Source organism: Pygoscelis adeliae, unplaced genomic scaffold (genome assembly GCF_000699105.1).
Source record: "Pygoscelis adeliae isolate BGI_AS28 unplaced genomic scaffold, ASM69910v1 Scaffold151, whole genome shotgun sequence".
Taxonomy (NCBI): domain Eukaryota; kingdom Metazoa; phylum Chordata; class Aves; order Sphenisciformes; family Spheniscidae; genus Pygoscelis; species Pygoscelis adeliae.
The window spans coordinates 132,021-147,314 of NW_008824036.1; the positions used below are offsets into that span (position 1 = coordinate 132,021).

Here is a 15,294-nt window from a genome sequence, read left to right on the forward strand (position 1 = left end):
CTCAAAACAGAAACACAGGATTTAGGAAAACATGTTTTTTTAACTCACCAGCTCCGCAGTCACTGAGGAGCTGCCATCTTTTTAGGGAGAGGAAGAGATCAAATTCAAGCTGCGAATCTGTTCAGAATGTCCGAGAAGTCACTCAGCCCCTGCTTTCTGTTCCAGTAACCAGAGGATTCAGGCTATGAGAGAAACACCAAACATGTGCACTGTCTCTGATAATGGAGTTGCGGGGTATTCTGGCTCTTAGAAATGGTAATTTTATTTAACAAATTTAAATACAGCTTGTTTAAAACTGAGAACAGACAGTGCAGCTGTAATACACTCCATCCTGGCCAGAGCTGGTCTTACTGAACATACGTATCTCTGCTCCCGAGGACCACGGTAGCCTCTCTGCAAGTTGGAAGGGCCCAGGCTCGTGTGACCAACTTTGAGGAGAGTGGAGCATATATGCAGGGTTGTGTTCAGGACTCGATCCTTTGCATTTTTCTGAAAGTTATTTCCTTCCAAGGAGGGAAGGTTGCAACCCAGCAGGGACTGGAATTAAGATTAGTGAAACAAAACATGCAGCTAGGAGAGGACATCAGTTGGAAACTATTTAAATGGTATGAAAACTTTGTAGTCCTTCAAAAATGTCTCTTTCCACTCTAGGGTTTGCAGACTGAAGTGAACTTGGAAGGCTAGTACAATAACAGAATAAATCTGCTTGAGTGCAGAGAGCTACTGTTTTAATACAAGATAACAATACCCGTTCCCATAGAACAGCCAGCAGCCAGTAGCATCAAATGTTTTCTACCCAAGTAGCGCTTCAGCCAATGCATCTAAAGGAACATTTTTGTAAAGGCTACGTAGCAAGGCTTCTGTGACTGGGAACTAAAGAATGCAACTTTTCCCCAATGGTTTTGATATACAGTGGGAGAAAATAACTTACAAAAAAATATTTTTTTTTTTAAATATTAAGAAATACACAATGATGTCATTAGGCCAAGGGGGGACTTCTGCACTGTGAAGCTAACAGTCAAATCTATAGCATTTTAATAGTTCTATGTGTTAGGGCTAAAAATAACCAAGTCTATTTCCAGGATTACATTTTCCTTCAATTCAAAGATAAAATTGTGCTTCAGACCTTTTTGAAAGAATTGGGACAGTGGGGTTGATCAAAGGTTTGACAACAACTATGAAGGGGGAGGAGGTAAGTTCTGGGTTTTTTTAAAGGGGCTGGAGGTGGGGAGAAGGGGTATGTTGTACCTCAATTTCTTCCTCAGCAAGTTTGTCAATCTCAAATACAGAGTCAACCAAGGTAGTAGCACCCAGGTTCCTCTTCTGCATTGCTCAGTCCTGTGTCTCTCACTGAGAAGCAAAATACAGTTTCATCAGAGAACACCCTTTCATCAATGCTATCTCAGGTCCTTTGATGTTACAGAACAGGGAAGAGGCAACTAATGTTCTACATAGATAGTTTTTCAACCTACCTCAAGCCAGGTGCTGAAGAAACAGAGCACTAAGCACAGGATGCCCTTTACAAGGGTGCTGCTCTATCCATCAGAAGTTAACTCTTGAACTGCTCCAGCGTGGCTTTTCACGCCAGTAGCTCTGCAGTAGTATGGCATGGCCCTGAAAAAGGGGCTAGGGCTGAAGGATACGTTCCAGTAGAATGGTAAATGCACTAAAACCAGCTTTTATCATTCAATCCCTAGTTTTAAGGAGTTAACTTTATTTTTTAAGAGTGGAAATTTGGCTTTATGTAGGAGCACCCTTCAGAGAATCCCACACCTAATGCTCACATGAACCAAATTAGAGCTAAACAGAACCAAGATCTGAGCCTGGATGAAGTAGTATGGTGTACGGCCACAACAATCTCATTAAAACCCACTTCCAATTATTTTAGCATGGATGAATAGAGAACCACATGCTGTAAACATAACTCCATCCAGGAATACAGAGGTATGTCAGGGTGCCCTCCAAACCATGAAACTAATGAAGGGAAAGGAGAGGGAATACAAAGAGAACAGAGATACTTAATGGGTTTGTTCTAACCTGCCTTGCTTCTCCCCCTCCCCCAAAACCTTCCTGTCTTGTGCAGCGTAATAAACACTGATTAAAGTAGGTTTAAAATTAAGGGCTAAGGTGCCATCTCAGAAGGCAGCTGTCCCCTCCATGAACAGAGAGCTGCTTAGGCTGTTGCACACATAGCCACAAGGTACGTGTGTCTCAGGAAAAACAAGTCATCAGGGGCCAACACACTCCTGTGGGCATTCTCACCCTTGCTTTCAGGTCCTGTAAAACAGCCCCCTCAGTCTAGACTACTGTTCCAGCTGGGCCGTGTCTTCAGTGCATCATGCCCTGCATGCACTTCTCCCAAACCGAGCATCTCACGAGGCAGCTGGTCTTGTACTAAAGTTGATGTCAGTCCTGTATTTTCTGTGCTTTTTCTCCACCTCCAGAGTGTCTGGTTCTGCTCAGAGTCCAGGAGGAAGGGCAGGGGAATCCGGGTAGTTTATGTATGCAGTGTTGCTTGTTTTCAGTACGCTAAAACTCTTGGAAGTCAGCAGAGGTCCTGGCTACTGCACGTCTGGCTGGCTGTATGCTGTGGAGAGGAACCTTGCAGGCTGTGCATGAAGAAATCTTCTGCAAGAGACACAACCAGCGTGTATATTACCCTTTTGCCTCGCTGCAGTTAGCTGCCACCCCTTGGAACTATCCCCAAACCCATCTCAGATTGCAGGTCTGGTGAGTATTGCTGCTAGGCAACTGGGTGTTGGTGAAAAGCAGTTGTGACAGCACTGAAGAGCTATGGCCTCTCTGCAAAGCTGCTATATATAGCACAGATAATATGCAGTGCAGGCTTTCCTCTGCTGTCCTGCCAATGGGCCGCAAAGGCAGGCCACTGCAGCAGGCAGGGCTCCATCCAGTTAGCCTGAGGGAATGTGCTATAAGAGAGCTCATTACTGTTAAAAATACACTGCTGCTGAGCAAATCTACCCCTTTGCTGCTTTTACTTCTCTCTATTCGGGAGGAAAAGAGAACAAGCAGCAACCTTCTCTCCCCTCCAGGCCTGGTTCTACACTCCAGTTAAAGGGAGTTGTGACTTTTTTTCCCCCATAATGTGATTTTTTTCCCCATAATGATGAAGAGCAGCAACATAGTCTGGATGCAGATACAAGCAAATAGCCCATCCTTCAGTCTAGCAAACCAACTGCAGAGTGCACTCTAGAAATACGGAAGACTAAACGCACCAGGATGCTCAGGTAATTAAAGGTGAGAAGCCAGGGCATGAACAAATGAGCAGGAAGTCAGCCGTCAATGTGCGTGTTCCACAGAAGACGACACTACGTGCTCACCTTAGGTAAACAAATACCTCATGTGGGGTTTAATCCACACCCTCCCTTACTTGTCACTGACTTTGTGTGGCTCTGATGTGGATATAAATTAAACTCTTCCCTCAGTGAAAGCTTCTGCCTGACTTAAAAATGCTTTCACTGATATTGCCTTAGCTTTCCTCAGGTGTTTGCAGGTGGATGAAGCCACAGCCTTCAGCCTTGTGCTTTAGCTATTTCAGTGCAGTTAATAAGGCAATCTTCCTGTTTAGACACGGGTTTGTTTTTTTAACAATGTAACTTCTGCCTAAAGTCTCACTCCCTGGATTTCTCTTCTGCCCCCCAACCTCTCACCAGGTATTTCCCCTTTAGCAGCTTGTCTTAAAGATAAAAAAAGAGAGATTAACTAACGGTCTCAAGAAGTTTTGCAGTAAGGGAACGTCAGAGATGTGAAAAATGGAAATTAAAAAGCAGATTTAAAAGAGCTCTTGTCTTTTTCCTGTCATTGTCTAGTATTTTCCTTTTTTACTGTTGCTTCTCATTACTGTTCAAAAATGTGAACTCTTACCAGGTGTTGGTCTCCGCTCAGCCATGCAGTCAGATTTCCACATTGGGATCTGTGAATCCTTTCTTCCCCTCATTCACCAGCACAGGCTTTTCTGTCCTCGTGTGCCAGACTAAAATCTGAAGAAGCCAACAGCAGTCATTAGCTGCATCTCTTCACTGCACTAACAAATATTCTTGCACATTAAATCAATAGTGCAATTTAACCATCTACCCTGGAGCCTAATGGTGCATTCACAGCTGAAAGAAGGTTTGCATAAAACTTCATTTAGGCAGGCCTACTGCTATCCAAAATGCACAGCGCACAGAAATTACCCATTTTACAGTGTACTGTCTTGGGACATTAACCTGCTCCTTCCATGTAGTTATCAACCATCTTCCTCGAAAGGCTCATCAACCTTTTCAATGATGTAAGGCAGTTCCTTCATAACCAGAGAATCACATGCATGTTTCCCCATAGACCAAGTTCCTTACTCTGGTTCTTGGTTATCATGTTACTACATCCTTGGCCAGTGTGGAGTTATTTGCTAGGCTCAGAGTGGAAATGCAAATTCTTGCCACTTCAGGTCACATTGTGACTCGTGCATTAGAGGGAAGAGGCAGTTATACTGAGTATCACCAGCTGCTTCAGTCGTCACCATTGCCTTTGGTTGTGTGAAGTATTAAAATGGATTTTTCAGTGCATCTCTGAAAATCCATTATTGGAGGGAAGACATTAGTCTGCTCTCTAACCTCACTATCACTTCATTTCAACTTTTAAATTCTTCTAAGACCTTAAAAAGATGTGAGAGTGACACTGATCTGAGAAGTACTTGCTGCTGCTCCGGCTCTCTGTTGCAACCTCTGCTGTCTCAGAGCTGCAAGATGCAGGAACTAGTTACAGAACACTCCCTTCCTCCCACCTGCTCTGGGCTGTACACAGCCCTTTCATAACCCAGCAAGAGTCTACCGTATCACCTCAAAAGCCCCATACATATTTCCTTTGAAATGCTGGCCCCACACTGCCATCCACTATTCTGCACCAGGTACAATACATTGCATCCCTTTAAAGCCCCTCTCCAACTTGCTTAAAACAGAACTGAAGCTTCTAGTAAAAGCTTCCCTCAGTCTTAGCAGCAAAGTTTAAAGATCAACATCTGTGGAGGAGTACTGGAAAAAATATAAATTGAAGAGGTGGTCTAACATTTTTGGAGGCAGGGGGGAGTATTATAGGTAAATAGTTTCTACTAGCTGTGCTATACTGCTGGCACAGACAGTTCTGGAAGCTGTTTAAAATACTCTCCCTTCACTAGACTCAATTATACTTATTGCTTTGCTCCTAGAACCTGGATTGCTGGGAGCAGCTTTAACGCTTCAGAGCTACAGTTTCCTACTTCCCTTCACCTGTTCACACTGGTATTTCCTACTTTGCGGGGGTTTCCCTCTTGTTGCTATGACAATACTCTGCACATTTAATCCAAGCATCTGCAAACCATTTCATACCCAGTCCCTGCTTTTCTGAAAAACGAGGGCACGTTCTGTTTCTAAAGGATGAAGAAAGCACTTTTCAAACCCTTCTGGTTAAACAGGAGCACCCCCACCTTCCCAAGAAGCTGTTTAACCAAATTTGTCTCTGATGTGAGCAGTCACCTCCTGTGTGGGGCTTAAATCTTGCCTGCTAATAATAAGGCAGTAGAGACCAACTGCTGCCTGGAGTCGGTCCAAAAAACCATTTCATCGCTCCCCCACAACCACTTCAGAGCCTGCTCATCAAAATTAGCCTTTATTATAGTCCTGCTCACCCACTGCAGCAACGCTGCTGCAATTACTGCGTTAACTTTCCTATAAAAAGGCAAAACCAAACAGGTCTGTACAAGTGGCTCTCAGTGCTATGCAAGCATCACCTACGGGCTCCTCATCCAACAAACAGAATGGATAAACCTTAATGCAGTCCAGGTGCTAGAAAAATCTTGTAGCCGAGTCTCCTTTCCAGCGGAGGCAGGTAAGAGCTCCCTCCACTTCTGACACATAAACACTCAACCCTGCTGATGGCCAAGGGCTGCACTCTGCCAGGAACGGGACTCACACTTAAACAGCTCTAACCACATACTCCATAAACAGAAGACCACAACTACACATTATTAGCTTCTCTTTAAACTGGATCCCACTTTTGCATTATTAAAGCCAAGTGCCAAAAAAGACAGTTATATTAAATTAACTAAAATGGACCAATTTTCAGAGTTTGAGGCTTGATACAGCAGCTTCTACCATTTTTCATGCTGTGTTCTTTAATGTGGGAGGGAGATCACTGTTTAGTACAGAAACACCTGCTTTTCCTCTCAGCCAATTGCTTGATTTTTTCCACAAGCAGTGTGTTTGTTTTATGCCTCAGGGAAGCTCTGGCTTGTGCAAAAAGTACAGCTTGCAAGGGAGTAAACAGTGAGGGGGACCAAGTATCTGACTTCCCCTGAACAGTGGTTTCATACAGCTCACCTGAGGAGTCCCCTTTAAAAATCTCTACTACTGCAAAATGCTTCCAATCATTTACAGCTTTGCCATTCAGAATCAGAGGACTCAAAACAGATCTAAGAGATTACAAGGATTCATCTCCGTAGCAGCCTTCTTCATTGCCTTCTAACAGGAAATTAAAAAGCAAACGGGCAAGTCCACCTCCAATTTGAGGGGGTCACAGGATTTCAAGCACGCAGACCCTCTGTGGAGGGTTTCAGTAATTGTTATTTGAAATGGAGACTATAGAATGTGAAGAAAAAGAGACACCAAGCTGAAACAACAGATTTGCTTCCTCTCAGCTTGTGCTAAACCAAATTTCTGCACGCTTTCTTAGGCATTGTGGAGGCCCTCTTCTCCCAAGAGCACATCCATGGGTATAAAAAATAAAGATTGCTTCTCCATTCTCTTGCTTTTCTCATATGTCGAGAGAATTGTGGCCACTGCTATCAAATAAGCCAGAGTTCAAACAGTAATCTTCAACTGTGCAATTACACCAACTTGAAGATTTGTGCTTTGTGATGGGTATTATAGGCAAAACATACAAGACCACAAGAGAAGAAAGGGTTACAGCGGTCTGATTTAAGCTATTGCAGCTGCAGCACAGATCTGAAGGTCCACCGTGGAGCAGTGCAGGCAGACAGTGCTGCAAAACCCAAACTACTCTGATGTAAATCACAGCTTTCAGCTGTGGTACAGGGGATGGCATTGGCAGAGCAGTTCTGGTGACTAATCAGGACAAGACAAGGCCAAAAGAACCCTCCAAGTTCTGCGTGTCTGTCGTAAAAATCAACAGCTCGAGCACTGGTGTCTTCACTGGTGTGCGTGTGAAGCTTAACCAACAAAGTGCTGTCACATAGCAGCCAGGACACAGAACGCTCACCGCAAACCACTGGTCACAAACACACACGAAAAGAGGAGCCCAGTCTCAGGAACAATCTAACCGAAAAGAGGACAGATCTGCTCCATCCGTACCCTGCTGCTCAGCCACTGAAAGGCAAAGAAAACAAAGAGCTCGTGAAGCCGATTCCCCTGCCTGCTGTATGTAGCACCACAGAATAAAATCAGGAGGAAGCGAAGTACTCCTTTTCAAGCCTTCTTGCCTTAGGCTGACGTTTACCCTCTCTTCTGCCCATTCTGAGCCAGTTTTAGCTATTTTAGATCTGTGACATCACGAAGCAGCCGGCTCTGGTCTCCTCTTGCTGTGCAATTTCCTGGCTGCTGCTGGGCCCAAAGGCTTGGTCTCCTCCATATGCACAAGGAGTTATTCCCCTCCCAGAGCTAGTTCCAAGACCCACAGTAGCCACAGTGTTGGTGTGTGGTTCAGGTACTGCCGGGAGAGCTCTCTTTGCTCTCTGTTCTCTAGCCTGTGTCTGACAGCAACTGGTTATACCGGCTGCGGCATTTAACAGTGCCCACATGCACCCACCCTGCCTCTTAAGGCTCAGAGAGAGCCATTCCTGGTCCAGCGCAAAGCTGCCAGCCGATTCCCTTTCACAATATCCACGTAAACACTGAGCTGCTAACCCACAGATTAAATCTCAGATCTGACTCAGCCAAGAGATAAGGAGAGAGGAGGAATTACTACTTTTAGCCACCACTTCAATCCCAGTGAATTGCTACCGAGACCACCCAAGTGCACAAAAGCCTGTCTCACCCAACAAAACATACCTATGCCTACCTCCCTGGCGAAATAAGCGGCTCCAGAAGCAGCCTCATTTCCAATGACCTTGTGTTTTGTGCTCTGTCCTCTTGTGCCAGCCCGAGCTGCAGCTTTTTCAATAGCTGGGGCCACTCAAAGTCTCTCTCCTTTAAGGGCTCCCCGATTGAGCACACTGCAGCATGTTTCCTCAGGTGTTAATAGAAAATGGGGAGCAGAATATGTCCCAGTTACATCAACCTTATGGGAATACAGAATCTCAGACTTCTATCCTGTGTCAGTGGACTGAAGAGAGTATGGCTTGCTTTGGGGGTGTGTGTGGGGAAATACAGAAGCAGCAGAACACAGAAATACGTAGCACGCTTGCAAAGCCTTGTTTCCTTACAACTCCAGTATAAACCTACCCTTCCCTCCTGATAAGGAGGGATAACTCTCTCCTTTCTCCTCAGCAATTAACATTGACTTCCTTAATTCTCTCCTTCATTTTGGGCAGTTCCCAAATCAAAGAAAATAAGCAGGATATATGTCTTTGGCCAAAGCTTAAGCCTTTTACAGGAGTGTGCATTTGTGGGCTGAATTCTGATAAATATTACAAATACCAGCACTGCACACAGGGAAGGCAGTACTTTTGGAGAACAGATGTCTATGCTTATCTTACATACTTCTCTGATCCCTCCTTAACGACTGTATCTGAGCACATCATAATTTTTAATGTAAATCTCACTGCAAAGCAGGAGTATGGTTATGCTTAACAGAAGCAAACCATGACAACTGCTGGGAGCACACTAGCACAATGAGAAAGAAGTCTGTGCTTTGATCTCGGGCCAAGAGGACCCCAAACCATAGCCTACTTTTGTCCTTCTCTGCTGCTTGTCTGGACTCTCCTCCTCGTCAAACGGGTGAGCAAAACAGCAATTGGGAAATGGAGGCTGCTGGCATCAGCTAAAAGCAGAAAGGCAAAGCTCAACCTGCAAAGCTGCACTCAGAGTTTGCCAGGAGCAGACAGCATTCAGTTCACAACAAGGACCCTTGTAAGATCCCCACAGCCTAGCCAAAAAAAGAAATGCAGTCTGCTTCAAATCCTGGCCAGCAATTCCTGCTTCCTCTCCACCTCTGACCTGCAGCTCTTGTGTGACAACACTGACACGGCAGCCTGTCTGACAGCATCATTTTTTTCCTCCTGCCTGGAAACAACCTTTTCCTTCCTCTCCTTCCTCCATGTGTTCCTCCACAATCGTCATTTCCTATCCCCAGCCTTTTAACACAGCTTCTTTCCAATAGTTATTTACAGCAGGGACAATATACCAAAGATTGCATAACTGGCCATGGCATAAACACCCCTAATCTTCTGTACACCAGACTAAAAGCAACCCGTGCATCTCCCTTGGCCTGTTGGAAACACACTAATTTGCAGCCAGTGCTTTCTTGTTAGCTAGCAGGGCACGCAGTGCCCAAGAACAGAGAACTAATTTTAATCCAATCTCTTTTCCCACCCTTGGGAGACCATCTGTGTTATTTATTCCGGTGCTGGACAGCCATAACCACAGACATGTAGATTTAAAAAATGAGGCACAGCAGGTATCAGATAATAAACAAAGTTGCTCCTCCCCCTCAGCTCCTCTTCCTTATTCCTGGACACCTTGCCTGAGCGCTGCTAAACATTGAGTTCCCTGTTTTTTCCGCAGCTGGGGGCTGTGGAGCAGTGCAGATGGAAAGCAGAGACAAAAGGTATGATTCAAAATTTTTTCCTATCCCAAAAAGGGATGGAGACCTGGATCCAACACTGGGTCTTTTGGCAGTAACAGCTTATTTGCAAAAAAAGAATAATCCTCCTGGGATAATTAAGCAATAAAGACTCCCTAAATCAGACTGGCTGGTGCCTATTACAGACAAAGGCATGAGAGTGCTACACAGGGGACTGTAATCTCAGAGGGACCCCCTCCACACCTGCGGTGCTCAGTGGACGCACTCACAAAGCTTTCAAAAGCACTTGACAGCACCTCCATTGCTGATGTGCTATGATTGATGCCTGTCACACTAACCAACATTGTCTCATTGTATCTCGCACGTTCCCCTGTCATTCCAGATAGATATCCATCTGTTGTTTCTCATCTTAGACTGGGAAGTCTTTAGGGCAAGAACCGTCATTGTGTTCTGAGTTTCTGTGTTATTTAGCACGGAGGGGTCCTGCTCCATGACCTGGTGGCTCCTAGACAATGTGTACAGTCAAATAATTAGTAGTATTTGACAGCAGTAAAATCCCCCCCCCAACTGAAGCTTTATGGAAGCCTCCTAGGGCTCAGAGCAATATCCCAGGCATTAAAACATTTCTACACATCTCCGGCACAGAAAGATCCAGGTTATTGTGGACAACTACAGCGATATTGCATAGATGTCAAGAGGGAGAAGGCAACTTTGCAATAAGGCAGCGATTGTGTGAACAGTCTTTCCCTGCAGCCAGGAAACACCATGGCTGGTACTCCTGGGTTACAGTTCGGATGGGTTCCAGAGGGCCAAATCTCATATGATGCTGGCTTATCACAGGAGTACCAGTACTCGAAAGCTCCCCTCAGGAATTTACATAAAGCAACTGACATACATTTCACCTATGGAGTGCCCTGCCCCAGGGGATTAGCAAGGCCACAGATAAGCCCATCTTGAAAATAATATTTTCTAGAGGTAATATAAGAAAGAGGAACAGTTAGAGGGGAGAGAAGACTCCATATTTCAAGGCCTATGGCAACCGCTAGCAGCCTGCAACCAAAAAAGATAACTGCCTTCTACACATTTGAATACATAATCGCCCGTTCCCAGCTCCCTTGCAACGGGGGTGTGCTCTCTTCAAATGCAGAGGACAAGTAACTGAATGATGGGGCTGAATGGGTTTTCTCCTACCTCTGGATCCTTACAGCCCACGTATGAGAAAGAGACCATACCTTAGTGCAATTGGCAGCTTTCGGCTCAAGGTCATTCAAGGTCACTAGTTCCCGGAGCAGACTGCTCTCTTGGTAGCCTCCCTTCACTCCTCGCAGTTTGAAGTAAGCCTGAGATCGCTGGAGAATCAGTCTGAGGTTCACAGCAAACCCCGCCATGTCTATAGCAAAGGGGCGATGGGGGTCAAACACAGTTTTCCAGCCATAGACCTTCCCTGCAGCGTTCACTTTGGGTGACTCATAGCGCAAGCCACCGACGAAGGCTACTGGCCACACTGACACTTTTCTGGTGCTGCGCATCTGGAGGCAAGGAAAGAGAAGGGTATGGTGGATGCACACAGAAGGATCAGCTGCATGCAACTTCCAATACACAAACCAGCACCCCACCTTGCTCACTGTCCTGCAGGAGACGCATGCCCCTGAGCTTCAGCACAAACCCTAGAGCTAAGGGCCTGGGTTAGGTTCCCAGGCACCCTCTGTGGCCACAGAGCTCATTACTCACCTGTACAAGGATGAACACCCTGGCTCTGGAGAAGCAAAATGCTTTGGAAAGTGGCAACTAACAATAGCAATAGTAATGGATAGCCATGGAACCAAGCATGAGTTCAGCACTAAAAACAAAGCTGCCAATAATAAATATAACTGAGATTCAGAGTGTTTTTTTGTCCAAAGGCCTTTAGAGCTGTGGGGCATCAGTCCTCCACATGGACAGCTGGGGAAACCAGGACACAGAGGAGGGAAGCACCTTGTCCAAGGCCACCTGGAAATGCAGGAATGGCCTATCTAGGAAGAAAGGTGCTTTCTCTGAAAGCTAAGGAGTTTGAGCTGCAATCTCAACCTATGAGCCACAGTAAGGCTAAAAGCATCTTTAGAGTGAGGCACTGCAGCTGTAGCCCACAACCTCAGGGACAGCTGAGAAGCGCAGCCTCTCCAGAAACTCCCAGCGCGCAGGACGGTGCTTTGTAGCTGCTCCTGCTACCCAGCGGAACAACACTGCAACACTGGATGCCTCTACTCCCTGTAGAGTCAACAGAAATAGATAGGAGCCATCAGGGGACACTTCAGATGCCTGCACTTGTCAATGCAGATGATTTGAATGCCAGTCTGCCCGCTCACCCTCCCAGAGCCCTGTCCTGCTCTGCTGGCAGGCTCGGCCTCGCGTTCTGCTCTCAGCCCGGTCTCTTAGATCAGGGATCTCCCAGAGCTAATCTCATCACTGCTAATTACTGCAAACGAGACCAGAAGAGCTCTGGCACTTGCCCTTCTGCATTATACACATGCTAACAGCAGCCCCTGTCCACAGGGAACAATAGTGTGTGTCTTCTGCATTTCACAGCACATTTCATTGGCTCCATGTGACCTTAACTGCAGCTACAGATCAGAGAGGAGAAGCCTCTAAGAGCAAAGCACATAGGTGAAGGAAGGAACCCTTTCTGCTTTATTAATGTGTGGTGTCTGTCTCAGGATGCTGCCAGAGCCAGCCTCAAAGGGGACTGTGGAAGAAAGACATTCAGTCTGAATTTGCTTTCAGCTTTAAAAGCGTGTATATTCCTGTGGCTATCCAAGCTAAAGTGAAAGCCATCAGGGAGGGGAAAGGGAGCATGTATGGAGCAAATAAATAGGAGATCCCTGGTATGAAAACTGGCAACTGGTGGGGAAGGAGGCAATCCTCCTTTCTTGTCCCTTGCTGCAAGAGCTCGGCCTCAGGAAAGCAAGGGAACAAGTAATTTCTGAGCTGGAAGCCAGGTGAGGTACAGTGTACCTGGCACTGTGAGACCATTGCATACCTGCAGACAGGGAAAGGCTCAGGAGTTCATTTAGAGCCCCAGTAGGAGTGGAACAAACAGCAAAGGTGGGAAAGCACGTGGGAACCTTCCCCTACTCAAGCCCGACAAGACTGTCAGGACATGCTGAAATTCAGCCTGCCATCACAGTTCCTGGAGCTGCAAACTTCCAGGCTAAGATCTCAGCCCCATCGTCTACTTACAACAGCATGAGAGACCATCCGTCCCCTGATGCTGCAAGAGGAAGAGCTCCAGAGGGGAGTGCTGCACACATCTCCCAGCAGAGAGACAGCCCTCTCCAAGGCAGCGCGCGAAGGGCTCCGCTTTTCTGGGAGGAGAAGCAAGCACTGACAAACGCATGCTCCTTGCGTGTGCGGCAACCCAGAGACAACCACATAGAGCATCTCTGAACAAGATGTCCTGCAAGCCTATGAGTGCTGACACCATTCAGGCATAACTCTGAAAGGGCACTGCTACCTCAGCTGGGGATCTGTGCAGAGCAGGCACCAGCTTCTTGACAGCTACAGAATTTAACCAGTGGACACTCTGGGATGAGAGCAAACAAATGCAAACAGCAAGCAAGGAAGAGAAACCCCATGGACTCCTCAAACAAGAACAAACATGAATTAACAGACAGCCAAGTGCAATACATAGGGGTGATGGAGAAGAAAAGCGGATAACATCAGATCAGGAACCAGTTGGAAATCTCCTCCACAGTGGGGCATGGAAGGAGGATGGCCAAGGTCTCTTCTGCTAGGCACGTGCTTCTGCACAGGCATGTCGGGCAGCAGGCAATGTTCCAACCCTAACAAGGCTCCCCATAGGGGAAGGCAGCTCCTCATTAGCTTCCTTTACAGTACAAACTATCTGCCTCCTGACCACATGCCACAGGATAAACTGGGGTTCCCGTTACTTTGCACAGGATGCCTTTGACACCGGGAAACACACATTTTGCAGCGCAGTAACCAAGCCCCAGAGAAAACTTCAGGACAGCTGCAGTGGGACCACTATACAGACAAGACTGATCCAGAGCTCAGGAGAGGATGTACACAGCATCTCCTCGGCTCAGTACACAGCATCTTTTATACCCCACGTGCTAATCCGCTGTGTTCAGCCAGTTGGGAGCCCCCCAGCAGGGTCTTACCTCCTCAAAGAGCTCCAGGCTGTAGGTGTTATCATCATCGGCAAAGTAAACAATCCCAGGCTGGCTGTTATTTTTGTTAAAGGTCTCTCTCAGCCATCTCAGGGCAAGGTTCCTCTGCATGGTCCCCCGGGGAATGCGGGGATCCCTCATGTCTCCCCGCAGCTTGTAGTTGCGGGGTGTCTCCACATTCAGGTGGGTATAGTTCAGTCCCGTGTCCCGCAGCAGCCGGGTGATGAGAGGCGTGCGCCGCTGTGAGTCCTCCACCAGGATCCAGTGCAGGTTTGGCACGTGCAGGAGTGTGTTGGCCAGGCGCGTCAGCTCTGCCTTCTGTACGGGCCGGCTGTAGGTGGGTGTAATGACGTGGATGGTGGGAAGGGTGTCTGACCACGGGGGTGGGCGGGTATAAACATATTCTGTCCTCACCACCTCCACAATGTCCCGGTCCGACAAGCAGTATTCCTTGGAGTCCAAGCCTGCAGCGAGATCACGCCGGGAGTCACCACCATCATCTGAGCAAGGGTATGAGAGAGAAGAAAAAGCCGCATGGACTCAGTCCTGCAACACCCCCCGAGTGAGCCAGCAGGCTGCTTGCTAATAGCAGGTCACCCTCATGGTTTCAGAGGAAAGGAAACAAGCTCGGATGGAGGCTTTAATAAATAAGTACACAAATAAATAAAGGAATCAGGGACAAACACACATGAGAAAAGAAGTTCCTGCTGTTAGAAAACCAGCACCAAACAAGGCCTGAGAGCCCAGGACAATGCTGCAGCTGAGTGCTCAGAATAAGCAACTTCGAAAGGCACCCAGAAGAGACAGGCTTGTACAGCAATTGGATCTAGGTAAAGAAAATAGCAACATGGATTGACGAGCCGTCATTCCTGAAGAGTTCCAGTGCTCTGGGCACCACGCTCGGTGGGACACGACTCATGGCTCTGCACTCAGGCACTGGAGCACCTGGATTGGGAGGCAGGGAACTAACTGGTGGAAAATACCGAGTCAGTGAAGATCCCCCAGCAGCATCGTCTGGCCAGGATACTGTAGTACCCTACTGCTCTCCTGACAGGCCTGCGATGGGGCACAGAGAAGTGGGGAAAGACACACTTCAAATCCAGAAATGGAGAGTAGAAATTAAAGCCTGTAATTGCAGGTTTTTTCCTGCAGAGACTTTCACCTGCCTCTGACTAACCTCTCCTCAAAAAGACCCTACCAATCTCTGAACATAGCAGCCCATTCAGTAGTGTGGATGTGAACAATGAGCAGCATATATATAGGATACACTGATCCAAACATATAAAATCCTTGCAAAGAGAGACTTGTTCATGATCAGCTCAAGGGAAAAAAAATGTTCATGCACCTGTCACTTTTCCAGGGTGTGACTTTCACACTTTTGTACCACCGTAGACCA

The 15,294-nt window shown here is 46.8% G+C and overlaps 1 protein-coding gene across 1 annotated transcript in view; it reads right to left on the reverse strand.

Moving 5' to 3' along the window:
* Nucleotides 1–1,717: 1,717 nt before the first annotated feature.
* The window catches only part of B3GAT1 (beta-1,3-glucuronyltransferase 1), a 38,654-nt gene continuing 25,077 nt past the window's right edge, over nucleotides 1,718–15,294 (reverse strand). The window contains exons 4-7 of the mRNA XM_009333392.1: nucleotides 13,890–14,398; nucleotides 10,965–11,261; nucleotides 3,886–4,001; nucleotides 1,718–2,628 (exon numbers count right to left, since the gene is read on the reverse strand). Coding sequence (XP_009331667.1) covers nucleotides 3,915–4,001; nucleotides 10,965–11,261; nucleotides 13,890–14,398 — 893 coding nt within the window. The 3' untranslated portion in view covers nucleotides 1,718–2,628; nucleotides 3,886–3,914. The remainder of the gene's footprint in view (nucleotides 2,629–3,885; nucleotides 4,002–10,964; nucleotides 11,262–13,889; nucleotides 14,399–15,294) is intronic.